This window comes from Pieris napi, chromosome 22 (assembly GCF_905475465.1).
Source record: "Pieris napi chromosome 22, ilPieNapi1.2, whole genome shotgun sequence".
In the NCBI taxonomy this organism is placed as follows: domain Eukaryota; kingdom Metazoa; phylum Arthropoda; class Insecta; order Lepidoptera; family Pieridae; genus Pieris; species Pieris napi.
The window spans coordinates 9,183,167-9,209,954 of NC_062255.1; the positions used below are offsets into that span (position 1 = coordinate 9,183,167).

Genomic DNA, 26,788 nt, shown 5'->3' on the forward strand with positions numbered 1-26,788 from the left:
GTTATGATTTATTTTGGTTTTTATATGAAAATTGACTTTTTTTTACTAATTCTTATTGAAATTCGAAAAAATCTACAACCTGTATCTTTTTCATAATATTCACTAGATTGGTATTGATGAGTTCTTACATTAGACATACTATTTATAGTTGTTTATTAAGTGTATTGAAGATAATATTAAGTTATACGATGTAAAAATTTTTCAAATCATAACTTTTTATTTATTTCGGACCCCACTGTGAAAAAAAAATACTCTACCGAAAAGTGACCCTGTATTACAAATTTTGGCGCATTTAATAGGGATTCTGAAAAGGTATTACACATGGCCATAAGTAGCACTAATATCTTTCTAGGACGAAAAACAACAACGATTCGGACTTATGATAGATTATTTACCTACCTGTGTCCAGTACTGTGTGGATCAGACTAAATTCAAAAAATTGGACAGATGGCTGGAGGGTTACGTAGAAATTTGATTAGACGGTGCAGATTAAGTATTATGGTCAGAGTAAGGAATTTTGAACATATTTTATTGTAAAATATTTTGTTTCCTACAAACAACCATTGAGAAATAATTGTTTTAATACAATTATTATTTCACAATCGTTGTTTGTAATTCTTCCTTGAAAGATATTAGAGCGACTCATGGCCACGTGTAATACCTTTTCAGAATCCCTATTAAATGCGCCAAAACTTGTAGTATAGGGTCACTTTTCGGTGGAGTAATTTTTTTTCACAGTGGGGTCCAAATTAAAGAAAAATTTATGATTTGAAAAAATGTTATATCGTATCACTTAATATTATCTTGAATACACTCAATAAACAACTACAAATAGTATGTCTAACGCAAGAACTCATCAGTACCAATCTAGTGGATATTATGAGAAAGATACAGGATGTAGATATTTTCGAATTTTAAGAAGAATTAGTAAAAAAAAGTCAATTTTCATATAAATACCAAAATATATCATAACTCTGCAGGAGTTGACCTTAGAGACCTCCCGTAGAACAATTTTTTGCCGCTGATGACCTCATCTATCCCCTATTTGCGTTTGATCCACGACTTTTTGGCCACCCTGTATATATATATATATATATATCTATACTGTAACGTGTGTTTGTTACTGAAACGGCTTAAACGGCTGGACCGATTTGAATGTTTTTTTTGGAATCGGAATCGGAAAAGCGCTTGGAAGGCGCCCTGGATGGTTAATATTCACAAATCACCCCGGCAGATGGCGCTGCAGTTAGTATCTAGGTTATTTATCTATACCGCAAATAAACAGCTGGTATATATAAATCTTCTGTGCACGTGTTCGTAATTAAACTCCTAAACAGCAGGACAGATTATGATGAAATTTGTGTGTTCAAGTGTAGTCGAGTTTACATTATTAGATTTTTTTGTGTGTACAGGACAACGTCGCTCGCTAGTTTTTTATATAATCATTTATTACATCACATTAATTGTGTATTATATTTCAAGAAATACAAGTCTTATGACATAATTTATTTAACTTTAACTAAACATAGTATTTGTCACTTCTTTGTACTTTCAGCCAAAAGGCTCGAGTACTCTTTGCCTAATGGTCTAAGATCCCGCTATACAACGACCTTCACCGAGATGCTTATTTAATGAAACTTATTTTATATATAATTTAATATGTCAATAAATATAATCCATATGGGTTGCCTAGCAAATTTCAGTCCAGAGTATTTTTAATTAATTTAAAAAAAAATATTTTTTTAAACATTTCACCAGTATGATTATTAGATAAATTCTATACCAATCGAAAGTATGAAGCCCATAGAATATGCAAAAGTTAGGTTGTTTTAAATCAATTAATTATTTATGTGTATATTTTTTATGTAACACTAAAGTATATATATATATTTAGTATAAAAGAAGGTTTTAGTGATACATATATAATACTACCCTGATTAAAAATATTGATTGAAAAAAGTTCAAAAAATTTACTACATGCAAATTATAAAAGAAATTTTTTTTTTTAATATTAATTAAACATACTCTGGACTGAAATTTGCTAGGCAACCCATATGGATTATATTTATTGACATATTAAATTAAATATAAAATAAGTTTCATTAAATAAGCATCTCGGTGAAGGTCGTTGTATAGCGGGATCTTATACTATAAGTTGAACTCCGGAACTCACTCTGGGGGTTGACTGATTGCGCTGGTGAAATACCTCTAAAATAAAATATGTTTATTATGTAATATAAGATATCACTTATTACACGTCATTAAATTGTTACGGTAAACATCCCTACTCATCGGCAAAGAAGACAGAGGGTGTAGGCCAAGAGAAAAAGCAGGCGTAAAAAACTCTCCGTACTCTTCTAAAATAGCAAATCATCATACAAAATATGGCAAACAACACTTATGACAACACGCTGTCATAGGACGAAGTTGCTTTTCGATCTATAATGATTATTTATTCTCCAGGTGCCCGTGTTATTTGGCGCCTTGGTGGAGGGCATAGCGACATGTTTATGCAGACTGGCATCGAGGGCCTTGGGTGATCTAAATCCTAGATTTGCCACCGCAATCGACGCCTTTATTGGCACCTCACTAGTTGTAGCCGGTAAGCTTTTTACAAAAAGGAAACTGTTTTTTTTTTGTGTTGCATGTTTGAGTTTCGTGGCACCTTCTTTTGTTTTTTGAAGTTATACTTCTTTTGGCGCGTTAGGGAAAAATGATGAGAGTATATAAGATAAGATTTACGATGCGCGCGCACACCGTCACAAAAAACCGACACCCTGAAGTTAGGTATAGTCAACATTTTAGTTTTTTCGAAGTTATACTTCTATTGGCACGTTAGGAATAAATGATGACAGTAATTTCTTTTCTATTGTTAGTGTAGTTTTTACTACAAATGTAGAATAAGTAGAAAGCTAAAATGTTTGAAAAGATTTTTATCTTGTTACGCCAAAGAAGTATAACATCTAACGCGTGTACATACGTACATACACATTTTTTTTTCATATTTTATAAGGGGCTAATTAAGAAAGAAATTAGGTATTTATTCACGTGTTTATTCAACACCGTACTGTAGGTTTTTTATTTCGTTACAAATAGTGCCCAGAGCTTTTATCCTAATAAATTTAGTCATAGTGTAATGTTCTCGATGTTAGACTATTGAACACAAATTATTTTTTCTACTTGATATAAATCAATCCAACAATAACTTCATATTCTTTACAAATATCACTCTTATTTTAAAATTAAGTTCTTGTTAGTAAATTTCACCTCTTATGCCCAAAGTCAAAGGTTCAGACCATTCATCCCTATAGCCATATAACACAGGGAAGAACAAACTTTGATAAACTAGCATTTTAGAAAATTAAGGCAAAGGATGCGTTGTTTTTTTAAACATCTCATAATTAAAATGCCCTGCGATTCTGTAACTCACATTTCGAACTCATACAGCGGTTTTCGCATCGGCGGTCGCTCTGAAATCAGTGGTGAAGCAGTCATTTTATGATTTGGCATTCTGAAAAGGTAGAAGCTTGTAGTTTATTGTTTATTAGAATGCCAAATCATAAAATGACTGCTTCACGACTGATTTGAAAGCGACCGCCGATGCGAAAACCGCTGTGTGAGTTCGAAAAGTGAGTTACAGAATCACAGGGATGTTTTGAAATTTAAAGTGTGTGTAACTAACCAGCTTCGCAATTAAATCAAAGTTACGATAACCTGACGTTTTTCGCTTAGCAAAGCTTAGCTTGTGTGTTTCAGGGTCACTGTATAGAAACACGATTTTGACCTACAACTATCAAGATAATCCGAATGCCGACATCTACTTGTCAATTTCATGCAAAGTTCATTTAGGAAGAGGTACTTGTACTAATATGTTAATGTGTATTCTAATAATACTCACTCCGATAGCTCTGTGATACAAAATTTTTATTGGCCTTCGAAACGAGAAGGTTCAACCGCTCCCTGTTATGTATAATGTATATGTCGCAAAAGTATCTAATAGTAATAATAAAAAAGTTATTAAAAATCGTCTTCAAATACCTGTCAATTGAAAAAGAAAATACGTGATGACAAATTAATAGAACCTTTGATAACACTTGGACTGTTTCCTACGTTGGAATATTTGAGACATTATGTTACAAGAATTTTAAACGAAATTTTAGCTTGTAAATCAAAATCAAATAACACAAGTATTTATAAGATAAGTTTCTTGAAGTCGGTTAAATTCGTGTATAGATTTAAAATCATATACAATATACATATATATTTGTCTTTGTTTATTTGAAGTTTAGCAATTTATCATACTTTTAATTGTCCTTATGATTTAAAGTAAACACTTTTTTACCGGATTGAAGTTATATAAACTTATAATTATTTTTTAACTTATATAATTTTATTTTCCTTATGATGTATTTATTTATGTATATTACTAAGTGTATAAATATATTATTCAAAGATTTAGTATACAAATAGTAATCGGCTGCATTGTATATAAAAATTATTATAGAACAGCCTTTATCGATCAATTAGATTAAAAATACATTTTGCATATACTCCCTGAATAATTCGTACTTCGTAATTTTATTTAAAACGCTGAATTCCTAAAGGCCCCTATGGTAATAACTCACAAATTTGTTTTATGTTGCGATACATTTTCGCGGAAAACTCCAGTTATTTAATTTGAATACTGTAAAAGATTAATCTCTATTAGATTTGGAAAAAACCTTTTTGAATATAATGTTTAACTTTATTTCTGATTACAAAAAAAAATGTATTTTATTTATATGAGAAACTTACTTTATACGAACGAGATACAAGTCGCCATCAGCCGTCCCAATTTTAGTCTAGCTTCATTCTGATAAGTATCTTTAGTGAAAATGTTAAACGCGCTAATATTACGAATTTTAAACAGTAATTGATTAAATAATTGCACACCCTTATACTTAATAACTTCTTCAAATAATTTATACGCGGCTTCGGCAAGATAAACAAACTCGCTCGACGAGTATTGCGTGATATTTGCATGATATACGTATATGACTAGTTGTTTGGTCGTTACTACTTTTACTAAATACTCTTGACAATTAAAAGCAACGTCGATGTGTATGTTCAGTAGATACATTGGTCCATCATACGTCCAACTGAACTTCATTTGTCAAAAACAAACAATTTCACTAAAAAGATAGCGAAAGATGAAATACATAATATTTATTAATAAGTTCTAACATTTACGAAAGGGAAAAAACAATAACAATTATTCAATACATTTAACTAATTTACCTAATTTGGCTGTGATGTGTGATGGTGTAAAAGTGAGGGTATGTATGCGAAGTTGTGTATGTGCATGCTCATGATGCAGGTGATTTTGCGCTATGTATATTCTTAATACTTATTCTAACCATATTTCGTGATAGCTTAAACAAGTCAAGGCTTATTATTCCCTTAGTAAATTTCTCTTCAAGGTACGTGGTACAAACTAAAGAAAATAGCACTAAAACATAAGCGATTTTAATGCATTCTTTCTTTCAGCTTTCGACTATTCCGGTGGCTACTTCAATCCTGTGCTAGCAACGTCACTGAAAGCCGGTTGCCATGGACATTCGCTGTCAGAATTCGCCACTGTCTACTGGGCTGGCGCGTGCGCTGGTTCTATTGTCTCTGTTTACCTGTACAAACTTCCAATAATTCAGGAGTACGTTCGAGGAACGACCGAGGTCAATGGAGACAGTATCTGGGCTGGAAAAGAAGATTAAAATGGTTTTATATTGTCGATTATAATTGTTATAATGAATCACCCATCCTAAATGTATACAAGGGCACAGTTTTTCAATTTTGTAATATTATTCAGTTACTAAACAAGCCCTCTATTTTGCTCCGCGGTCTACGCGATCCAAAGAGAGTCTTGGTCTCCGAAACGAAAAAGTTCCAGCGCTTCTGCTGTGCCATCTCCCGTTACAGTTCCTATTGTTTCAATCACGGAATATGAATATGGTTGAAATGGACTTTGGTCAAACGATACTATTTATTTTTCTTGCTAGAGTTTGCTTCTTCATTCATTTATCTACTTTGTAATTTGACGAATTTGTTTATAAGCGCAAAAGTACAAGACCATCTTTAAATTTGTCGTCGCTCTGACTCTTTCCATACTAAACACGTGGTACGCTAATGGTAGCAACATTTCCCTTCCATTCACTAAAGTTAAAGGGTATACAAACTTATAACATAAATGTAAATTTTATACAAGATTGTATTATTTGTATAATTACCGGTCATTGTTACAATTCTATTCTAGTCAGTCCATCGCATAGTTGCTCTATGTAATGATGGCTCTCATAATTTATTATCTTGTTAATAGACATTACAGTCTCAAGTACAATTTTATTAAACTATAATAAGTGCTACGAATTTTGTAAATAAATTGTTAATATAATTTGAATTTTATTTGTTTTCATTCATTCGCGAACGGTGAAGGAAAACGTGAGGAAACCGGCTTGCCTTAGACCCAAACAGTGCACGGCGTGCGTCAGGCACAGAAGACCGATCACCTACTTGCCCATTAGATTACCAAATGATCATGATCAGATACAGAAATCTGAGGCCCAGACCTAAAAAGGTTGTAGCGCCTTCGATTATTATTTGTTTTCATTCAGATTTCTATTAAGCACATATATTTCTATAAAGCACATATATTAATCTACTGAATTTGGTTAAGATTAAAAAAATCTGATATTGCAGACTGATCTTGAATCTGACTGTACGAGTCAGCCTCAATTAACTTTCAAAACAGATAATAGTTCCGTTCAAATCTCCAATTAATAATAGACTCCTAATGAAATAAGTGAAAAGTTTTGTTGCCGTTTGAAATAAAAATCGGTCCATTTAGTACAAGACACTTCCATTAAACGCAATGCGTATAATTATATTGAATATACCTTTTAGGCAGATTTTCTATTATACATATAAATGTAGTTTCATAGCCAGACCTAAGAAGTTTTACATATGACTTTGTATTTTGTTTCTTCGCTACTCTGTCACGGCTAACGGATCATCCAGTTTTGAATATCGTGTAATAGAAAAATACCTATCAAATAAAGATTTGGACCTTGGACATAAAGCTATATTTTAATAATGCATTTATTACTAATTAGTACATATATATATGTTTAATTCTCTATGAAGCAATAGATCCGTCTTTGTACGAGTCATTTTTAGGTCTAAGATATATCGGTTTGCTCACGATGTGTCAACATATATGCAAATCTAATATATAAAATTCTCGTGTCACAGTTTTCGTTGCCATACTCCTCCGAAACGGCTTGACCGATTTTGATGACATTTTTTGTGCTTATCCAGTATCTATGAGAATCGGCCAACATCTATTTTTCATCCCCCTAAATGTTAGGGGTAGTCCACCCCTAAATTTTTATTTTTATTTTTTAGACAAAATTTTTAATTTCTATTTTTTTATGATACAACATTAAAAAATACATACAACCCCTAATTTTCACCCCTCTACGATCAACCCCTATTTTTTATTATAAATGATATACATGGCAAAACGACGTTTGCCCGGTCAGCTAGTATTATTTAGATAATAATACCCAGGATACGAACGCTAAACAGTCATAAAGTCACTCATTTACCCGTTAAAGCGTTATTAGGTAATTAAATAGTCATGATTATAATTTGACTGGCAAACATTTCAATTAAACAAACATGTTCAGAATAATTTCCATCAAATTAAGCATTTGTTTTCTTAGTGAAATGTTTCAAATCCGTCTATGATCAAACAGTCTATTTGGTTGTTAGTTCTATGATAGTAATCCTGAATAAATTTATTAAGCTTTTGATATTCTATCATGGAGACCGTACCTCTATTTATGTACCTCTTACTTTCTCATCATAACTCAGGAATTAATTCACAAAACAGCCAAAGTAACGTCAATATGCTTTTATCAAAATGTGTTGTGGCAATAGCTAATAGAGATTTAAATTATAAACCCACGATTTTAATAAACGATACAGTAAAAACGAAATCTAATAATGATTTGATTAAAACGTTAGTAACAGAAGTACATATGAGTGGAGTACCTAGTACAATAATTAACGAAGACATTTGGTACTATAATACTGTGGTAAATGGTGACATACTATTAGTATTAATAGTGAAAGATTGCTTAGACCTAAAAAATATGCATTTCAATAGTAAAGAAATTAAGTATTTAATAATTTTTCAAGATCAAATTAACTGTCATCACTTCGATACGTTTAAAGAGATGATATCTCATAATGTGGTAATAGCTATGAAATCTAATTCTTCAGATGATTTTAGTTTAAATGCTGCAATATTTGACATTGATGAATCTACTTGTGATATAATTGATGAAATAAGACTTGAAGAGGTCAATGTGTGCATTAATGGATCGCTGAGTAGAAGAAATAAGGTATTTGCTGAAAGATCGGTCATGAATTTGAAGAAATGTTCCTTAAATGCTGGGATAGGAGAACTATATCCATATATGCTATTAAGTAACAATACTCGTAAATATGAAAACTTAAATAGTATTTCTGAAGCAGAAATCAGAGGATCTGATGTTGTGATTTTAAAAATATTATCCGATTATTTAAATTCAACTATAAACTTCTTCTTTATCCATAGAGATCAAGAAAATCCATATGTGGATCAAACGTTTTTGAGTTTACTTCTTAATGGCAGTTTAGACATTTGCGCTGGAGGATTATACAGAATTTACGGAGACATTGTGGACTATTCAGGTGTATACACAAGGCAGGCAGTGGTATGGGCGTACAGCGTTGAAAGAGAAATAAGATCTTGGCAATCTTTCGTAACAAAAGTGAATGGACTTTATTTCTTTTTGCTATTCTACGTTATATACGTATTGATGTGGAAGATGATCTGTAAAATTGACAGCGAAATGTTTTCACTGAAGCAAACGTTGCTGTATAGTTGGGGTGCTTTAGTTGGAGCGTCGTCTTTACACGATGCCAGAACTATAAAACAGAAAATTGTAAATTGTATGTATTTAATACTTTGCTTACATTTATCAGCGTATATAAGTGTCCAGCTATATTCGTACTTAACCATACAATCTCCGCCGCGTCTTTATAAAACCATCGACGAACTTATGGATTCTGGTATCAAACCATACTTGAAATCGACATCCAAATATTTTATAAAAGATCAAAAATACGAAAGATTCGCCAATACTTCTGGTGATTGCGATAACTTCATCCATTGTCAACAAGTTATTATAGAAAAGAAAGGAGCGACTGTTCTTATAGAAGGACACATACCTGGCTATCAATTTAAAACCGCAGTAAACGACGAAGCAAGAGTGTTACAGTTGAAGGAAGATATCTTATTTGTTTACCATGAAATGATTATTAGAAAGAATATTGTCTTCGGTCGTGCGCTGAATAAGGTATTGTTGCGTCTGTTCGAAGCTGGTATTTGTCAGAAATCATACGAAGAGGCGGTGGGTATTTTACTGGCGGCGAAAGGTAAATCGGCTGCAAAAAACTTAATGTCTAATAGTTACAGCTGTCAATCGGGATGCAAGATAACGTTGACGCAGTCAGCTGGCGCGTTTTATATTTGGCTTTTTGGATGTGCTTTGTCTTTTGTCGCCTTTATTGTAGAGATTGTGGTTGGTAAATATAAAACTAATAAATAAAACTAACATTTATGGTAAACTCGATCACGATACTCTGACCTTTCTTTTCTTGTATGTGAATATACGAGAAATTAGTATAATATATATATGTAGGTACTCGTATAATATATAGGTATATATTAATGTTACCACGTGTGACCGTTTTATTAATGTCTTTTTTAGATTAAAAAGGATTGTGATTTGATAAATAATGACATGTTTTGAATAATGTAACATAATTTCAAAAATTACATCTTTAATCTGAAAAAGTAAAGTTTGTGATAACAACATAATCAGAAGACGATATTACGTGTCCACAAGATTAAAACCCTTCGAGGGTAGATACATAAGCCCTTGGAGGGTAGTTCATTTTCAATAGCTCCGAATTGTTTCTCGCTTCATACAACTTTACTTATACTTTAATTCCATGAAATAAAGAAAATTACGAGGAATGCTGTTTCATTTGACTATTTGTAGAGCGAGATAGAACATGGAACGTGAAATTAAAACTCAAAGTTAGTTCGTAAGTATTTGGTTAATTAAAACTTTTACCTATTGGCACTTGTATAGTTAATGTATTTCACTGCGAGTTAGAACTGTTTTTGATGCTGAGTTCTACGAATAACGTTATTTAAAAAGGATGGTCGTCTCTTGTGTTCGTTGAGAAAAAACGTAATTTAAATATTAAATCGATTACAAAACCGCACAGCATTATTCACTTAGGCACTTGTTGAACGTGTCCACTCCAGAAATGCGTTAATATCTCAAAAATTACTAAACCAATTTTGATGTAGATATCTCGATACGAAATTAAGTTTTTAGACATATTAAGCAAGTAATTTAGGATTATATATAATAGGATATATATAATATATGATATAGCTGCAGAGTTTGTTAACACCCATTATTTTACTCCAAAAGATATAATTCTTATACTAACTTATCGTGTTTCCCTTCAGCTTAAGTAATGTTGTATCGAACCCACCGGAATATATGTTTCGCCAGGAAACAGATTCAGATCTTGACTTAAGAACAAGTATAATCCTTTTTGTCTTTAGTTCTATAAAAATCTTTAAAAAAAATCTGAACTGGTGTACTTTACAAATAATCGGAGCAAAATATAAACTAAATTATATTTATTTTGATTAAAAAATATATATATGTTTATTATGGAACAGAAGATACAGGTATCACTTATTACACGTCATTAAATTTGAATCGGTAGACATCCCTACTCATCGGCAAAGAAGATAGAGGGTGTAGCCGAGAGAAATAGCCGGTGTAAAATATATAGAATCAGGGATTCCAACATTTTTACAGTACTATATACATTAATTACAATACAGTATTTTGGCTTTTTACAATTTAATTTAATTAAGTTTATAACTTCAAAACAAATTCGTAGGAACTAAAATTTCTAAGGAAATAAATATATAGAAAATTCATGAATTGCCAACCTCACGGAAAAATTACATTTGGGCTATGAAAGGAAATGAGTTCGCGATAAGGCATTCGATTTCGTCTGTTCACATTTCAGTTTACGAATGTACGGACGAGAAATTTTCATTTATATTTTTTACATGAAATTGATGTTTCTGTGTAAGTGATATTGATGTAGATGTTTTTTAAACAACAATTCTTTATTTCCTGATCCTACAGCTAACATAAATTAATATAACAAAAAACTATAACTAACCTTAAAATATAATAACTAAAATAAAAGGAGTCACCGAGAACCTTTAGACAAGGTTTCGAAGATACTGGCAGCGTTCCCCCTTTGAATGGCTAGACTAAATCTTTGTCTGAGGTAGCTGCCAGCTCTTCGGTCTCCTGTGGTGTCGACTAACCTTTTAGCTAGTTCCTTAAAAAGCCTTATAGCGCTAGGACCCCATGGACCAAGGGTTTCGACACCGAATGGGACAAAATCATATTCGTAGACCCTTGTATTTAGCTTTTTCAGCCGCTTCACTAGCCGCACCAGCCTTGCGATTCTGTAACTCACTTTTCGAACTCGTACAGCGGTTTTCGCAGCGGCGGTCGCGCTCAAATCAGTCGTGAAGCAGTCATTTTACGATTTAGCATTCTGATAAACAATAAACTACAAACTCCTTAATGAATTTCCCCAAGAAAAAAAAGTATTATTAAGAAACGTAATGTTCGGAAAGTAACCGAACACCTTGTAAAATAGCATAAGTAGTAAGTACATGTAGTTAGATCGCCGCCTGCGCGCGACGCTTTTCTATATACATCAGTGTATCATCAACCATCACCGCTATCACTCATTAAATTAGTTTTTAAGAGCAAAGCAATCTTTTATTTAAATATCATTAAAGTGTTTTGGCAGCAGCCCGAACAGGTAAGGTCAGTGAAATAGATGCAATTTTACTTCAGGTCCCAATTGGGGGTCTCGGTATTTGAAGATTAACGGATTGCCAACTAAATAATACGATGCATAGCTGTTTTTACAAGAGATGCCGTTTAGAGACAAAAAAATTAAATCTTCATTTAAATTTTCTAACATTATTTCCAGACAAAACTGATGTTATACAATGCGCAGTTCCAATCGACATTGACACAGAGAAACCCGGGCAAACAGTGCGTCCAATATATATGTTTATCCCGTATAAGAAACCGTTATTATCCAGGAAATACTATGTCAACGTTCCAAGATATGAGAGAGAAGATATACATAATTATCAAAAAGTAAAAGTACAGGACAGTGATTACATTGATTATTTAGATTTTCCGTTTGTAAGAGGACAATCAAGGCATCGCTCTCCCAGTGTAGGGCATGGGGCAGAAATATTTTTTGGTCAAGCTAAGGTTGCAAAGAAAATCTTTGGTCATTTAATGAATAATGATGTTATGGAGGCACTTAAGAGGTGGCAATATGCCAATCGGGGGAAGATTAAGGTTTTGATGTAGAATAAATATGAGTTAATTAAATAAGTTGTAAAATTATCCTTTATGGAAAACACTTTTTTAACGGATTGAAGAATAAAAATAATAGTATTGTCTTTGATTGACATAACTTTTACACATTTAAATAAAAATCTTTTTTGACCGGATTGAAGTTATGTATTATTATAAATTTACAACTATTTAACATAATTTTAAATTTATCCGACGTTTCGCGTGCTTTACAGCGTGCGTGGTCACGGTGACTGAAGACAAAAGATGTTGAATGTCAAAAAGTATCACAGCTGATTGAGTTGACATTCAACATCTTATAATAAAATATAAAATAAATAATCTTAAATAAATTTAAAATTATGTTAGATAGTTGTAAATTTATAATAATACATAACTTCAATCCGGTCAAAAAAGTTTTTATTTAAATAAAAATAATAATCCTTTTTTTATCCTTTATGGTTAAATTTTGTTTATAAGAAAGTAATATCAATACTATTTGTAAGGTTCCTGGGTCATCGTGGTTTTAATAATAGAGGATTTATGTTTTACTGTATATTACCCACTTGCGTATAACAATAGAATATAAGCGAAATAATGAAATGTTAATTGCTATGTAACAAATGAATGCACTTTTATATTGCATTCATTTGTTACATTGAAGAGAGAGCCTGCATCTGGCTATACTCTAAAGAGCGTACCAAATCTTAAAAGGCCGGCAACGTACTCGCGAGCCCTCGTGCATTGAGATTGTCCATGTGCGGTATCACTTAACATCAGGTGAGCCTCCTGCCCGTTTTCCCCCTGTTCTATGTTCTATAAAAAAAACTGTCGATTTAGCAAAATATAGCCTTGGCTCGTACACTATTTGTAAAAGTAATTCCTAAACATACATACTCATTGGTTTCAGTAGATCTTTTTTTGCCATATTTAGTTTTATATCTCTTTGTTAGTATTAATAAATGTTTCATTTTATTTTATCTTCATCTAATATATTGATGGCGCGTCTTGTGAAGCGGCTGAAAAAGCTAAAGCATGTAAATACAGGGGTCTAGGCTCCGAATATTTTTGTCCCATGTGACCCTTGGTCCGTGGGGTCGCGCTGTAAGGCTTTTTAAGGAAATAGCTAAAAGGTTAGTCAACATCACATGAGACCGAAGAGCTGGCAGCTACCTCGGACAAAGATTTAGTCTAGCTATTCAAAGGGGGAACGCTGCCAGTATCTTCGGAACCTTCCCTAAAGGGACTCCTTTTAATAATATATTTTAGTTATTATATTTTTAGGTAAGTTATAGCTTTTCTGTTATTGAAGTTATACTTCTTTAGGCGCGTTATGAAAAATTGATGAGAGTGAAATTTTACGATGCGCGCGCATCGTGACACAAAATTAACAGAATGTAGTTGCTCACAGAAGATGCTACGGCATTGGACATAATTTAATAACAACGTTCGAATAATAGTAGAATTTATGTTACACTTAATGTAAGAGAATTATTAATTAATATTTATTTATGTAATTTTTCAAATGTAAACTGAACTTTATTGACTATAATGACTCCTTTTCTGAAAGACTGGCTTTGATTATTTAATTGTAATTAATTATTTGCATGCAATCAAAAACTATTTTTAATAATGCCAAAGAAGTATAACTTCTTACGTGCGTACATAAGTACACGCACCCTTTTTTTATTTGTAATAGATTAAATATTATTAAATATAATGATGTCTTGTAGAAAAAATATACAAAGTTCATGTAAAATCTATTTAATAATTTTGCTTCAGAAATACTGAAACTTTATTAAAAAGTATGTCGAAATGAATAACTGGAAGCCGCCAAGCGTGAAGTAAGAGGGCTTGTTAAGTATTAAAACTATTCGTTAAATAGGCCGTTGACACAGGAACGACTCGAACATTACAAGCCGGGGCAATTTTAGAAATAGTGGTTTATTTCTATGGCAAACTCAGTGATTGATAATAAAACTATTTTTTACCGGATTTATGTTAGGTTAGGTTATTTACAATTATTTTTCATAATTTTAATTTTAACCGACGTTTCGCGTGCTTTACAGCGTGCGTGGTCACGGTGACTGAAGACAAAAGGTGTTGAATGTCAAAAAGTGTCACAGCTGTAGAAAAAGTTGCATTGTCGCCATAGAGTATTTATTTATTTACACTTCGTTACCTTAAAAATACATATAAAAACAGGTAACATAACGTATAAGGCAACGGGTGGCTTATTGCACTTCCAGGCAATATGGAAAATAAAAAAATAAAATTACATAATATAGGTAACATGTAGAAATACTAACTAATCTAAACTAAACAAAAATTTTAAAAAATTCAACTAAAAATATTATTATTTAAAATTTAAAAGCTAATCTTAGTATATTATAATTACGAAGCAGAAGAGAAATGCTCAACGAGAACAAGACTGTCAGAGGCAAAGACTGAGCTCTTCTGATAACAAGAGTATAGAGTTCCAAAGCAGGATTTGCCGCGCATCACCAATATGTGGAAGCAGCTGCTCACTAAAGTATTTCCGAACCACTTCGACATAAGGTCCTTCAAGAAAATAGTGTAAATAAAAAAAATAAAAAATACAACACATAAAAAAGGAGAAGTGATAAAAGATTACTGTCTCTCAAAAGACACAAAATAAAGTGCTTGCGTACAAAGTACACATGTCAGAATAGACCAGTGCCGATAATTTTTGAAACCAAAAAAAATTACAGTAGGATGAAACCCATTAGAAAAGCAGGGGAATATGATCAAAATGAAAGGAAAAATAAATTACGGTCGATCTGAGGTCGGGAAGGGTGGGGGGGGGGTAGTTTTAAGGGTAAAAAACGGTTTATCTCGATTTCCGGCAAAACTAAAAGTCCTATCGAAGAAAACTAAATGGCAAAGTTGTAGGTCATAAAAAGATCTACAACTTTTGTATTCACACATTTTTCACTTAACCTCAAAATTTATGTGAAAAATTCAAAAAACCAACTTTTTGGTTTTTTATTTCTATCTTTTACAAAAATTAATTTTTTTAAACGAAATTTGGTGAAAACTTACCTTATTATGTCCCAAATATACTGTAATTTATTTGATTAAAAATATTTATTTTTTCACCTTATTTTGAATTAATATCGAAAAAACACCCTAATTTTCAATCGAAAATTCTGACGTCAAAATTTCAGCTTTTTTCAAAAAGTTGGTGTGCTTTTAGTTCGTTGAAATCTCTACTTTCCTATGGTAAAAAAATATATATATGTTACCATAGTAAATCTTCTCAGAAAATGCAAAAAATTGTATGCAGTAACGCCCAGACCCGTCATCCCCTTCCCTACTTCTGGGTTTCATCCTACTGTAATTTTTTTCACTTTTTATTAATTATTTTTAAAGGCTATCTGCACTGGTCTAGAAGTGAAACTTCTTTGGCAAACTAATTTTTAAGTCTTGTTCATATTTATACGAATCTAAAACTTTAGATTTCCGAGATGGAGAGAGGGAAAGGAAGATATGTTAGGAATTTAATGAATTTAATTGTAATTAAAATATTAAAAGTGTCCTTAATTAATACAAATTATAAATTTATATTTTAAAATTTATTTGTTCGATAATAAAAACACGTGGCATTTAATTTACAATTCGTCATTTGAGGTTTAAATAAATTATTTTATATTGAATATAAAATATTAATATTTCTTAAAAAAAACTACAATAATTTTTAATTTTCTCTTTTTAATTCGCCCTTCGCACTCTCTCAATCAGTCTCAATCGCTCTCTCCCTTTTCTTCGACAAAAACGCTGCACATCTTCGTGACGCTAATACATTATTATGTATTATTATTATTGCGTTTCAAACTTTTTACCCTCATGCGCCTAAAGAAGTTTCACTTCAAAAGAAATATAAAAACAACGAAAAATGGGTGAAACGTTTTAATTTGGGTTCACCGGCAACACTGTGGGCCTAAGTAAGTTTTCAACTGCAAAAATATTTCAAATTCATCAGAATCACGAGTGTATAGGACCTTTAACTCAAGTGATTCAGACGAAGCTTGAACTTTTATCAAAGTTTGTGAAGAGTTTTGAAACCTTGAGTACTTAAATGTTTAAAAGTATGTATATATATATATATAAAGGGTTTTTCAACAAGAACTTTGTTTTCTAAAACAAAATAAAACAAAGAATTTAGAGGAAAATGAATAAAATTTTTATTGTATTACAAAGAGAAAAGTTTGGCAATTATGAATGAAAAATGATATCTGGCAAATGTCCACCACGACCACGCTGACAGATGTTGATTCTTTCATCAAAATTTTTAATCACTTTTTGGCAAAATGGAGGGTCTATTTCGTTAATGACATCACGGATTTTGAGTTTTAAGGCTGCAATCGATTCGATTGGCTCCGTATAGACTCTGTCTTTAACATAGCCCCACAAAAAATAATCCAGTGGTGTTAAATCACACGATCTGGCTGGCCACTTAACAGCTGAATTTCACGAAATTATGCGCTCGGGAAATTTGGTTTGCAATAAATTGATCGTTTCATTGGCTGTGTGACATGTGGCACCGTCCTGTTGAAACCACATTTCAGTGATATCCATGTCATCAATAATAGGCCAAAATTTAGTGGTTAACATCTCGCGATACCGTGATCCATTGACTGTTACCGCATTTCCAGCCTCATCTTCGAAAAAAAACGGCCCAATCACGCCTCCAGACCACATAGTGCACCACACAGTAACACGTTGAGTATGCAAAGCCTTCTCAATAATTGCTTTAGGATTTTCAGAAGCCCAAATGCGACAATTTTGCTTGTTGACGTACCCTGACAAATGAAAATGGGCTTCGTCTGAAAAAATGATTTTTTCAGAAAAACCAGCAGGTTGTTCCTGAATGAACTGAGCGAATCTGCGGCGATTTGAATGGTCGATCAGCTTTAATTCCTGCACCAGTTGAATCTTGTAAGGCTTCAAAGCCAAATCCTTTCGCAAAATTCGCCATGTTGTGCTTTTGGATAACCCCAATTGTTGAGAACGTCGTGAAATTGACAAATTTTGATCTTCTTCAACACTGTGGCTCACGGCGGCGATGTTTTCTGTTGAACGACCCGGTCGAACACGTGTTGGTGTTGGCACATTTTGTACCGAGCCTGTCGACTCAAATTTCGCGACCAAATTCTTAACAGCGGTCTCAGAAGGACGATTATGCTGGCCGAAAATATCACGAATTTTACGAAATGTAACTTTAACAGAACCACCATTTTTATAGTGGATTTGAATTATTTTAATGCGATTTTCGAGCGAAATTGAATTCATTGTAATAATTGCCAAAGCACCTGCTACGAATACCGCCAAAAACTAAATGTCAAAACTATCACGTTCTCGGTGTTGCCACAATTGAAAAACAAACTTCTTGTTGAAATACCCTTTATATATATACATACTTTTACATTATAATAAATTCAATATACTTTAGACCTGTTCCAAAGACTTACGTACGACACTGCTATGTCATACTTAAATCTTTGTTTGTTTTTGTAATATGGCGGAGTCGCTTCAATGCGACTTTAATTTCTGAAGTCCTAGGATCGGACCCCGGCTTGCATAACATAACATAAACATAATAAAGAATCTGATATAGACCTAAAAATGTCGCGTTTTTCAGACACAGAAGGCTGATCACCTGCTTGTCCGTTAATAAAACGAAACAGATACTGAAAAATCCCCGACTTTAAAATTTGTAGCACAACTGGGCTTTTTGATGTTCTCGTACTTAATTATATCAAATTTGTTGCCAAGCTGGTGCATTTCTTTAAAAAGCCATTTTCTTAAGCGCCAGAGATTATCTAATTAAGTCTATTATATTTTTAACTTGATATTGTAGACTGCTGTATCATTGTAGTGAACTAGCGAACTGTGGAATCAATTCCCGGTGGGGGTCTTCCCTGAGAGATACCTCAAACTATAAAAAGTAACAGTATACCCCTCCCTCAAAGGCCGGCAAAGCACCCACTATGAATGTGTCTATGTGCTGCGATGACTGCCCTTTTTGCCCCCTATTTTATAATAAAAAGTAAGTAAGTTTGACTTGTGGCGCAATGTACGGCTCATTGGTTTAGTGGTTAGTACCCCTGACTGCGAATCCATGGGTCCCGGGTTCGATCCCCGGCTGAGACAAACTTCGATGTGATGAGCATTTGGTGTTGTGCTTAGGTCTTGGGTGTTTAAATATGTATTTATATGTCTATCTATCTATAATATGTATGTATATCCGTTGCCTAGTACCCATAACACAAGTTTCACCAGCTTAGCATGGGACTAGGTCAATTGGTGTGAATCGTCCAATAAAAAAAAAATAAAAAAAAAATGTACTGTTCCTCTGACCTACCTTCACGTCACTGGCTGGCATGAAGACACCGCGTCTTATTAGCGCGTATCAAGACCTTATCGTAGACAGTTGTAGACGAAGAGTGTAGGTTAGATATTTTTGTCACTATTTAAAATTGTGTATGGACTTCTTATAAACATTATTTTAATTGGTTTACTGCCTTGCGATTCTGTAACTCAGTTTTCGAACTCACACAGCGGTTTTCGCATCGGCGGTCGCTCTGAAATCAGTCGTGAAGCAGTCATTTTATGATTTGGTATTCTGAAAAGGTGGGAGCTTGTAGTTTATTGTTTATCAGAATGCCTGATTTAAGAGCGACCTCCGATGCGAAAACCGCTGTGTGAGTTCGAAAAGTGAGTTACAGAATCGCAGGGCTGATATTAAGTGATACCGCCGCCAAGTGAAATTGATGATATTTTGTATTCTGCCTTGATGTTCGATGATGAAACTCAGCTGCAGGTATTAGTCCGAACAACTCCTCTGAACATTCTCCATGGTATATGCGGTAGGAGATTCAGAGAGATCACACATCTCTCCGCAACGCCAAGGTATCAAGGCGTTCGGAAAGTGACTGGTCATCGATGATTCGAATCGCTCTTCGTTGAAAACGGTCAAGCGGAAGGAGCTGGTACTGAGGAGCCGCCCAGAGTTGAGAACAATACTCCATGAGGGTCCAAATTTGCGCTTTATAGAGTTGCAAGCACTGCCTCGCCTTGCTTAGAACACCAAGCTTTTTGGAGGCAAATTCAGCCTTTCCCTCCAAATGACCGCGTTAGCCCTTTTGTAAATATTTTAATCTATTACATTTTAATGAGGTATTGTTTTTTCTGTGTATGAATTATTTTGTATGTTATGTAAGGAGTAATCTGTAATGGTAGCTTATTTTGTTGAATTATTAATAAAAACTACACAATTAAATATTTTTGGGAAAAACATAATAAATTTACGTTCATAACCATTACAACGTTTTATTTTCAGATTATTTATTATACGTGAGTAAAAACACATACGACCATCGTTTTATTTATAAGTTACACTTTACATGAGTGCCCTAATCCATGGAGCGTAGTACGAAACTCTAGCGAACCCTGAAGGTTGACCAAGCTCACAATTGCCTGCCCCAAAAGATACAACTCCAATCTGAAAAAAGGTAAATACGTTGTAGAAATAACCACAACTGAAATGCGAAGAATTTGTAATAAACCAATAACAATATCTCTCTAATAATATATGAAATATCAAAATATACCTTGCTTAGCCTACAGGCTTGCAATAGCAACTCTGGTGCGAACAATAGCGTTACCTTCAGTGATCTGAATAAAGAGGTTTTCTTCCGCATTTTTTTGTGTTATAGGAGGCAAACGGGCAGATGGCTCACACGTGTTAATTGATACGGTCGCCCATGGACACACACTCTCCATGGTAAATGCGGTGGAAGATGCATCCTAATATTAATAATAAAGCCCGTTTATATCCGTTGAAAAATATACAGTTTAAATTTGTTATATAGGTACACTTCTTTTTCTGTATTACTAGTTGTTATAACTTCTTTTAGTACCAATGATCGGACGATCCGGGACGATCGGAATCCTCTGCCAGCTTTTTCGAAACCATGCCTTTCTTTCTCCATTCGCTACCTGCTAACGCTTCTATATATTTTACCCACCATTTTCTAGGGCGCGCTCTTCTCCTTCTTCCCCTTGGTGCTTTCCATACCCTGTCCATTACTACTTTTGTCTTCTACTCTTCTTCTTTTAGGGCATAATGTAAGACATCTATAACTTTTTTATGCGTCTTATTTTTTCTCTTTTTCCTTTTTATATTCTTATTTTTAGTACCTACGCTTCTTTTCGTTGCTTACTGGCATGCTACTAGTTGAGTTTTAATTTTTATATTGTATATTTTCGTTTGGCAGCCGTATGTGCGAGTAGGTAAGATACCGTTGCCTAAGACAACATCTTTAGGCGAAGGGGAAATTGATCATGTACGCTGTTCTACCTCTATTTCTTAATTTTTATCATCGAATGGTAATTGTTTACCTAAGTATATATAATTATGCATTAAACACTTCGGAATCGGTATCGAGTCGCTATTGAAAGACACAGAGTAGAGAGGGAACACAATAGCAGGCTTGGCTTAACATTGGTCCTCCGCGCCAGACTAAATGACGTGGCATTTGGTTAATGTATCTTCAAAAACCCAATCCGTCTGTGGAGTGATCTGTGTCTGATCACTGAGCGATGTTTGAAAGGATATGCCTTTAAAAGATCTAATAAACTTATATTTAATTCTCTTACACAATGCCAATTAATACACACAAGAAAGATAATAATTACTATACTTTTCAGAGCATTTCTGTATATTTAAAAACCTTACCAAGAATCCATTACGGCCGCTTCCAAGGGATAGGGGGCCTCCAGAGTCACTACTGCAGATATTATCATTGTTGTCACCACTTCTCGTACAAATGTTAGATTCCAATATTTCCACTCCAAAACTCTTTTGGCACTCCTCGTTAGATATGACTTGCGTTTGCATATGCTTAAGGGTCTGATCACGAGATAATGTTTGGCCTGTAATGTAATAAATTAGCTGGGTCGGCGTGCGTAGATGCTTGATGGATTTAAAAATGTGTAAAATAAAATGATCTAGGTTATTTTTATATAATTGGAGGTCGTATCTCTCAGGGAAGAACCCCACCAGCAATCGATTCCAGATTTCGCTAGTTCGGAAAAGAAAGTGCATTTTGCACGGCATACGGCACGTACGGTGTTGAAACGAGGCAGGAGGAATCAACCCAAACAATTCTTTAGAGCACTCACCATATTACACTTTGTAGAAAACGTAAAGAGAGGTCTCTGCGTAGAGAGAGAAAATCAAGCCGATCAGTAGTACGTTGGAGACTGACCACTATAAATTGGTGGTAAATCGGTGCAGAACTTTTTGAGTTTTTGAAGCGTAAACAAACCATAACATTTTTATATATATAAATTTGTATTTGTAAAAAAATATACATGTAGGTATATACTAAAAACTTTTGTGTACCGGTTCTTATATCATAAAGTTCAAGTGTTAGTGGAGGGGTTCCGGGAAGGTAAATTTTATTTTTTGACATAATGTATTTGTTGTATTATCAACTTTCTTTTTTTTTATCTTACTAGCTAGACCGGTGTCCCGAATAGCAGAATAAGTATTTAAAAAAAATATAGAATCGACTGTTAGGCGGTACGATGTTCGCCAGGCCAGCTAGTGTATAATAAAGTATTAAGGATATGCAAAACAGACATCTCAGACCAAGACAAGCGTACTGGTTGTTTTATAAACTTACTGGAGCCTGTTACTCCGTATCCAGAGATTGAAGCCCAGACACCAGATAGATCACTACTTCCCGTGTAAAGGTTAATGGGCTGGATGATATCTGAAACACATCAATAAGCTTTATTTAATTCCATGGAAGATGCTGGTATGGGATGCAACCTGTTCAGACACACTGGCCCCTGCCCATCTACATGGAACCAACAACAGAGCTGGTGCGGCTTGTGATGTGGCTGAAAAAGCTAAAGCCTGCTATATAGGGCTCTAGGCTCCGAATATGATTTTGTCCCATTCGGTGTCGAGACCCTTGGTCCGTGTGGTCCTAGCGCTATAAGGCTTTTTAAGGCTATGGTAGGAGAGCCCAAGAGGGGATTTCGGGATTTACTAAAGCGCGGCAGATTAATATATAGGGGGATACCTTGTACCCGGTTAAGTACCTCCACAAAATATGAGGCCCATATATAAGGCCGCCCGTGAAGGAGACAGGATCAGATTAGTAAAAAAAAATTGACCATCAGAAATTCCCGAGCGCGTCAGATTAAGGTAGGGTGAGTTAATTACATCCTAAAAAGTGTATATTCCACTAGTCTGACAATTTGAGAGTGACGGAAAAAAAGGGGAGGACAACAAAGTTGTAAAAAAAAAACGTCATCTCGACATTCTCGAGCGTAGCAAATTTTTTTTTTATTTTGAAGGAAATAATTCAAGAATAATGAAAAATATATAATCTGACGATTTCCGCAAGCCGAAATAACAAAAATTCGTCGATAAAGTTAAATGCGTGCAGCTGCGTGATGCCTACATTTCCTTAAACCGATCGGAATCTACTAAACGGCGTTCTAAATATTTCCCTCAAAATTACATTTCCTGTGAATTTGAACCGATTCGGACCGATAGATTTTGAGAAATTTTGAAAAATCTTAAAAAAATAAGAAATATATTTTTTAAAGTGGTTTCTTTATCGATCAACTTCAAAAACTAATCCGCCTTTGAGCTTGAAAAACCACGTCGATCGCCACCAAGCTGGTCGAAAGCGGTTGATTAGTTCGAGAGATATCGTGAACGAAAGAAACCCGAAAAAATGTTTTTTCGGGATTACTCCGAAATTTGTGGTTCGATCGATTAAAATTGCAAATTACTTATGAGGATGATAAAACTGCGTCGAATGCCGCCAACCGCGTGAAAATTGCTTGATCCATTCAAAAGTTATTGCGGTTTGAAAATTCCAAAAATAGTGTTCTATGAAACTTCTATCAGACTTTCGAGCTGGAAGAGCTCAAATGCATAGAAAAGTTATTTCTTTGAACTCAGCGAGCTCAAAATATCAATTTTAAGCGCCCAGGAATGGAATTAGAAGAATGATAATGCGAACCCCCTGGCATTGAGAGTGTCCATGGGCGGCGGTATCACTTAACATCAGGTGAGCCTCCTGCCCGTTTGCCCCCTGTTTTATAAAAAAAAAAAAAAAATTAGCGGGAAGTTGCAGGGATGGCCCTTTAGGTGAACCGTTTTTCTAAATTTTTTTTGTCAGATCAGGCGAATCCCTCTAGATAAACGTCAGATTATGAGACAGTACGTTTAGAACATAAAGATGAACCACATATATTTTAATCTGACGCGCTTGAGTATTTCAAAATTGCGATTTTTTTTTGCAAATTCTGAAAATGGCCGTGGGTTTGCGTCCCATCGAAATCGTCAGATTAGTGAATGAGAGCTTTTTTTTGGTGCACTTAACACTCCCTTAGAAAATCTGACGCGCTCGATAATTTTTATTTTTTTTTCATTTTCAACCCTTAAATACAACCACCCGCATCATGCAAACGATCAGATTAACATACGTACATTATTAAAAATACGTAGGGCATTGATGCTATCAATATCTGACGCGCTCGAGGATGTCCATGCAACAGTTTTTTTTTACATATTTAACAATCTATAGCCGCTTCCCCCACCGATTAAAAGGTATTTATCATATAACATTTTTTTCTTCTTATTATCTAAGCTTTGCATCCCAATAGGTCTCTACGACGCTCGAGTAAATCCCCATTTAGCATCGTGGGCTCCCCTACCACTATATACGCTTGTGTGTCGGAATAGGATCATCTCCTGAATTGTTCTATAATAAGTTAATAACTGACCGGCTTTGATATAAATGCAGAAATAATTATTTTATAAAGTACACAAGTAACTTACCGGTAAACGTAACAGGAGGTATGAACATAACCGCGATGTCATTCGCGAGGCCCTTAAATAGGTCCCATTCTGGATGATTAACTGCCTCTGTTGCTTTAACACGTACACCTCCGTAGTATACCGTTCGAGATCCGAGGACCACAGTGATGTTGCGAGCATCGCTGACCATGCAATGCGCTGCAGTCAAGACGCGGGTGCTACTGATCAAGGCTGCCCCGCATACAGAGTCGAAGTTAATGGTCAAAGGTATTACAAGCCCAGCCTTAAATAAGATGATGATATACATTAATATATTATCGATTTTGTAAAGACACAGGCACTAATTAAAGATTTAAGTTGGCATCTGACAGATAGTACCCCAGAGCTGGTGTTTTACTTGCTCAACGAATAAGGATCGCAATACAGCAAGGATATGCTGCCAGCGATAAATTTACTCTGGGGACTAAATAGGGACTAAACTTTTTAAATTTGTTTTTATTTTCGTGTTATCAATTTTTATTATTATTATTAGGTAAGCTAAGAATATTGTAAATACTGTATATTTATGTGTTGGATATAAAATTAAGTCCATTAAGTATATAACTTAGCCTTAACAAATGTATTATTTACCTATTGTTAAAGAACATGTACAGCAAACACTAATATAACGTAATCACGACTTGACATTCGTGAGGCGTAAGTGGCATTAATAATAATAATAATAAATCGTTTATTTACCAAGATAGTGGTACAATTAGATCGATTCATTATAAATACAGCACAATCAGCCATACATAAATAGGCATGCAAATGTCATAATAATTTTTATAATGTATACTATGTAACACTTAACATAATGTCATAATAATAAGTTAAGTTATTTATAATTGTTGTCAAAACTTATGGTCTAAATACTCTTAATTAAAGGCACCTTGACTTTAAAAATTTATTCACCTTCCCCTTGAAAGAATTACACGGCAGTGATGTATAACTTCTAGGAAGGTTGTTTAACACCACATGAAGGAAGAACAAACCTACTGGTTTTATAGTGGAAGACTCCAGCAATTATTTTTAGTTTATAGTATATTTTACACCTTCTTGATGACCACGAAGCTCAGACATGAGCTGGCGATTAAAGAGAGATAAGTTTAAGACATTAATAACTTTATAATAATGCAGTTTTATTGAAAATATCATGTATTGCAGAAGGAGGCTTAACCGCTTAAGTGCCTGCTCTTTTGCCTTTTGGTTCATAAAAAAACTTCTAAGTGGAGTAGATTGAAAGGTCTGCCTTACGAAGAAAGGAAAAAGGCTCTCTTAGAATGCGTGTTGGCCGATTTAGAAGAAGACTGCGCTGGTTTGTATCGGTCAGGCCTTACACAACTAACAGTCTCAGTTAGTGATGTTTAGCATGACACAACCTCAGTGTGAGGGAATGGGAAGGTGAGGTAAGAAGGCTAAGTTCTACTATTAGAAGTCATTACCATATGAGGATAAGCTCCCAAAGGTGCCTCATGTCCTCCAAAAATCCTTGAACCATCAAAGTCTCTCGCCAGCTCCAATTGCTTCAGGCGAATTGCCAATGGAATCCCAATTTTTTCATGATAATCACTAATTTCCGCAAATGCACACGATATTACACTGATCAGAGTTAATAACTTCATAATGACGGTTTTTATGGTAGAATAATAATAACTTTTAATAGATTACCTTATATACCTTATATCTTATCAGTAAATACGTGTTGACCAAAATTCTGAGTATCGTCACTATCAAGTAATTGATGTTTACGGATTTTAAATTTCTTCATCTTTGTTTCTTGATTCTTAGGCTTTCTTAGCTCTCTTCTAGCACGGGTTGACTGAAAGAGACAGCGCTGGTACCCCTTAGATTTATTACCGTGTTCTATATTGATTGTTATTTGTGAAGTGTAAATAAATCATTTTTGTTGCTATGGAAGGTTGTATTTTTCATTACGGTGAATGAGACCACACGTTTTTGTACTCAGAAATAAAAGGACCCTTCAAACAGTCGTACCACTGTTCCAAAGGTCTAATATTCTCGGGATTCTTAGCGGTTAGAAACACTCTTATAGCCCTATTCAGGGTGTGACATAATCGTACTTATTGCAAGGTGTCGCTTATGACCAATATCCCTAATTCGTTGCCCAGTCGACTTGGTCGGTCATAGGTTCGAACCCTGGTTGTCAATATACTTTCTTTCTGTGACCTTCCTCAGACCCAAACAGTCGACGGCGTGTGTCAAGCACAGAAGACTGACCACCTTGCCGATTAGAAAAAAAATAATCACAAAGCTATATAATAAAATAGATATA

The 26,788-nt window shown here is 34.1% G+C and overlaps 3 protein-coding genes across 5 annotated transcripts in view; 2 read left to right on the plus strand and 1 right to left on the minus strand.

Annotated features, from left to right (window-relative positions):
- LOC125060636 (aquaporin-11) overlaps positions 1 to 5,920 on the plus strand; it is a 40,729-nt gene extending 34,809 nt beyond the window's left edge. Inside the window, exons 6-8 of one of the 3 annotated variants that reach the window (XM_047665610.1) lie at positions 2,464 to 2,602; positions 3,757 to 3,855; positions 5,527 to 5,919. In XM_047665610.1, coding sequence (XP_047521566.1) covers positions 2,464 to 2,602; positions 3,757 to 3,855; positions 5,527 to 5,750 — 462 coding nt within the window. In that variant the 3' untranslated portion in view covers positions 5,751 to 5,919. Of the gene's footprint in view, positions 1 to 2,463; positions 2,603 to 3,756; positions 3,856 to 5,526 lie in introns of all 3 variants that reach the window. The other 2 variants (XM_047665611.1, XM_047665612.1) reach the window with 2 other exon arrangements.
- A 2,471-nt stretch (positions 5,921 to 8,391) lies between these two features.
- LOC125061045 lies at positions 8,392 to 9,692 on the plus strand. Its single transcript, XM_047666185.1, has one exon. The coding sequence runs from the start codon at positions 8,463 to 8,465 to the stop codon at positions 9,690 to 9,692; it is 1,230 nt and encodes a 409-aa protein (XP_047522141.1). The 5' UTR covers positions 8,392 to 8,462.
- Positions 9,693 to 19,918: 10,226 nt separating this feature from the next.
- LOC125060878 (collagenase-like) lies at positions 19,919 to 26,125 on the minus strand. Its single transcript, XM_047665990.1, has 5 exons — positions 25,938 to 26,125; positions 24,475 to 24,736; positions 22,295 to 22,384; positions 21,343 to 21,539; positions 19,919 to 20,106 (listed from the first exon to the last, which is right to left on the minus strand). Exons 1-5 carry the CDS (start codon positions 26,115 to 26,117, stop codon positions 20,005 to 20,007), a joined length of 831 nt encoding a protein of 276 aa, XP_047521946.1. The 5' UTR covers positions 26,118 to 26,125; the 3' UTR covers positions 19,919 to 20,004.
- Between the last annotated feature and the right edge of the window lie 663 nt (positions 26,126 to 26,788).

Bases quoted from the DNA above. Each gene is read 5' to 3' on its own strand.
- LOC125061045 (XM_047666185.1), top strand. From the start codon at position 8,463: ATGAATTTGAAGAAATGTTCCTTAAATGCTGGGATAGGAGAACTATAT.
- LOC125060878 (XM_047665990.1), bottom strand. From the start codon at position 26,117: ATGAAGTTATTAACTCTGATCAGTGTAATATCGTGTGCATTTGCGGAA. The intron at 24,737-25,937 runs GTAATGACTTCT...ATCTTATTTAAG, and splicing joins TGGGAGCTTATCCTCATATG to GCTGGGCTTGTAATACCTTT. The intron at 20,107-21,342 runs GTAAGGTTTTTA...ACCTTTTTTCAG, and splicing joins GCGGCCGTAATGGATTCTTG to ATTGGAGTTGTATCTTTTGG.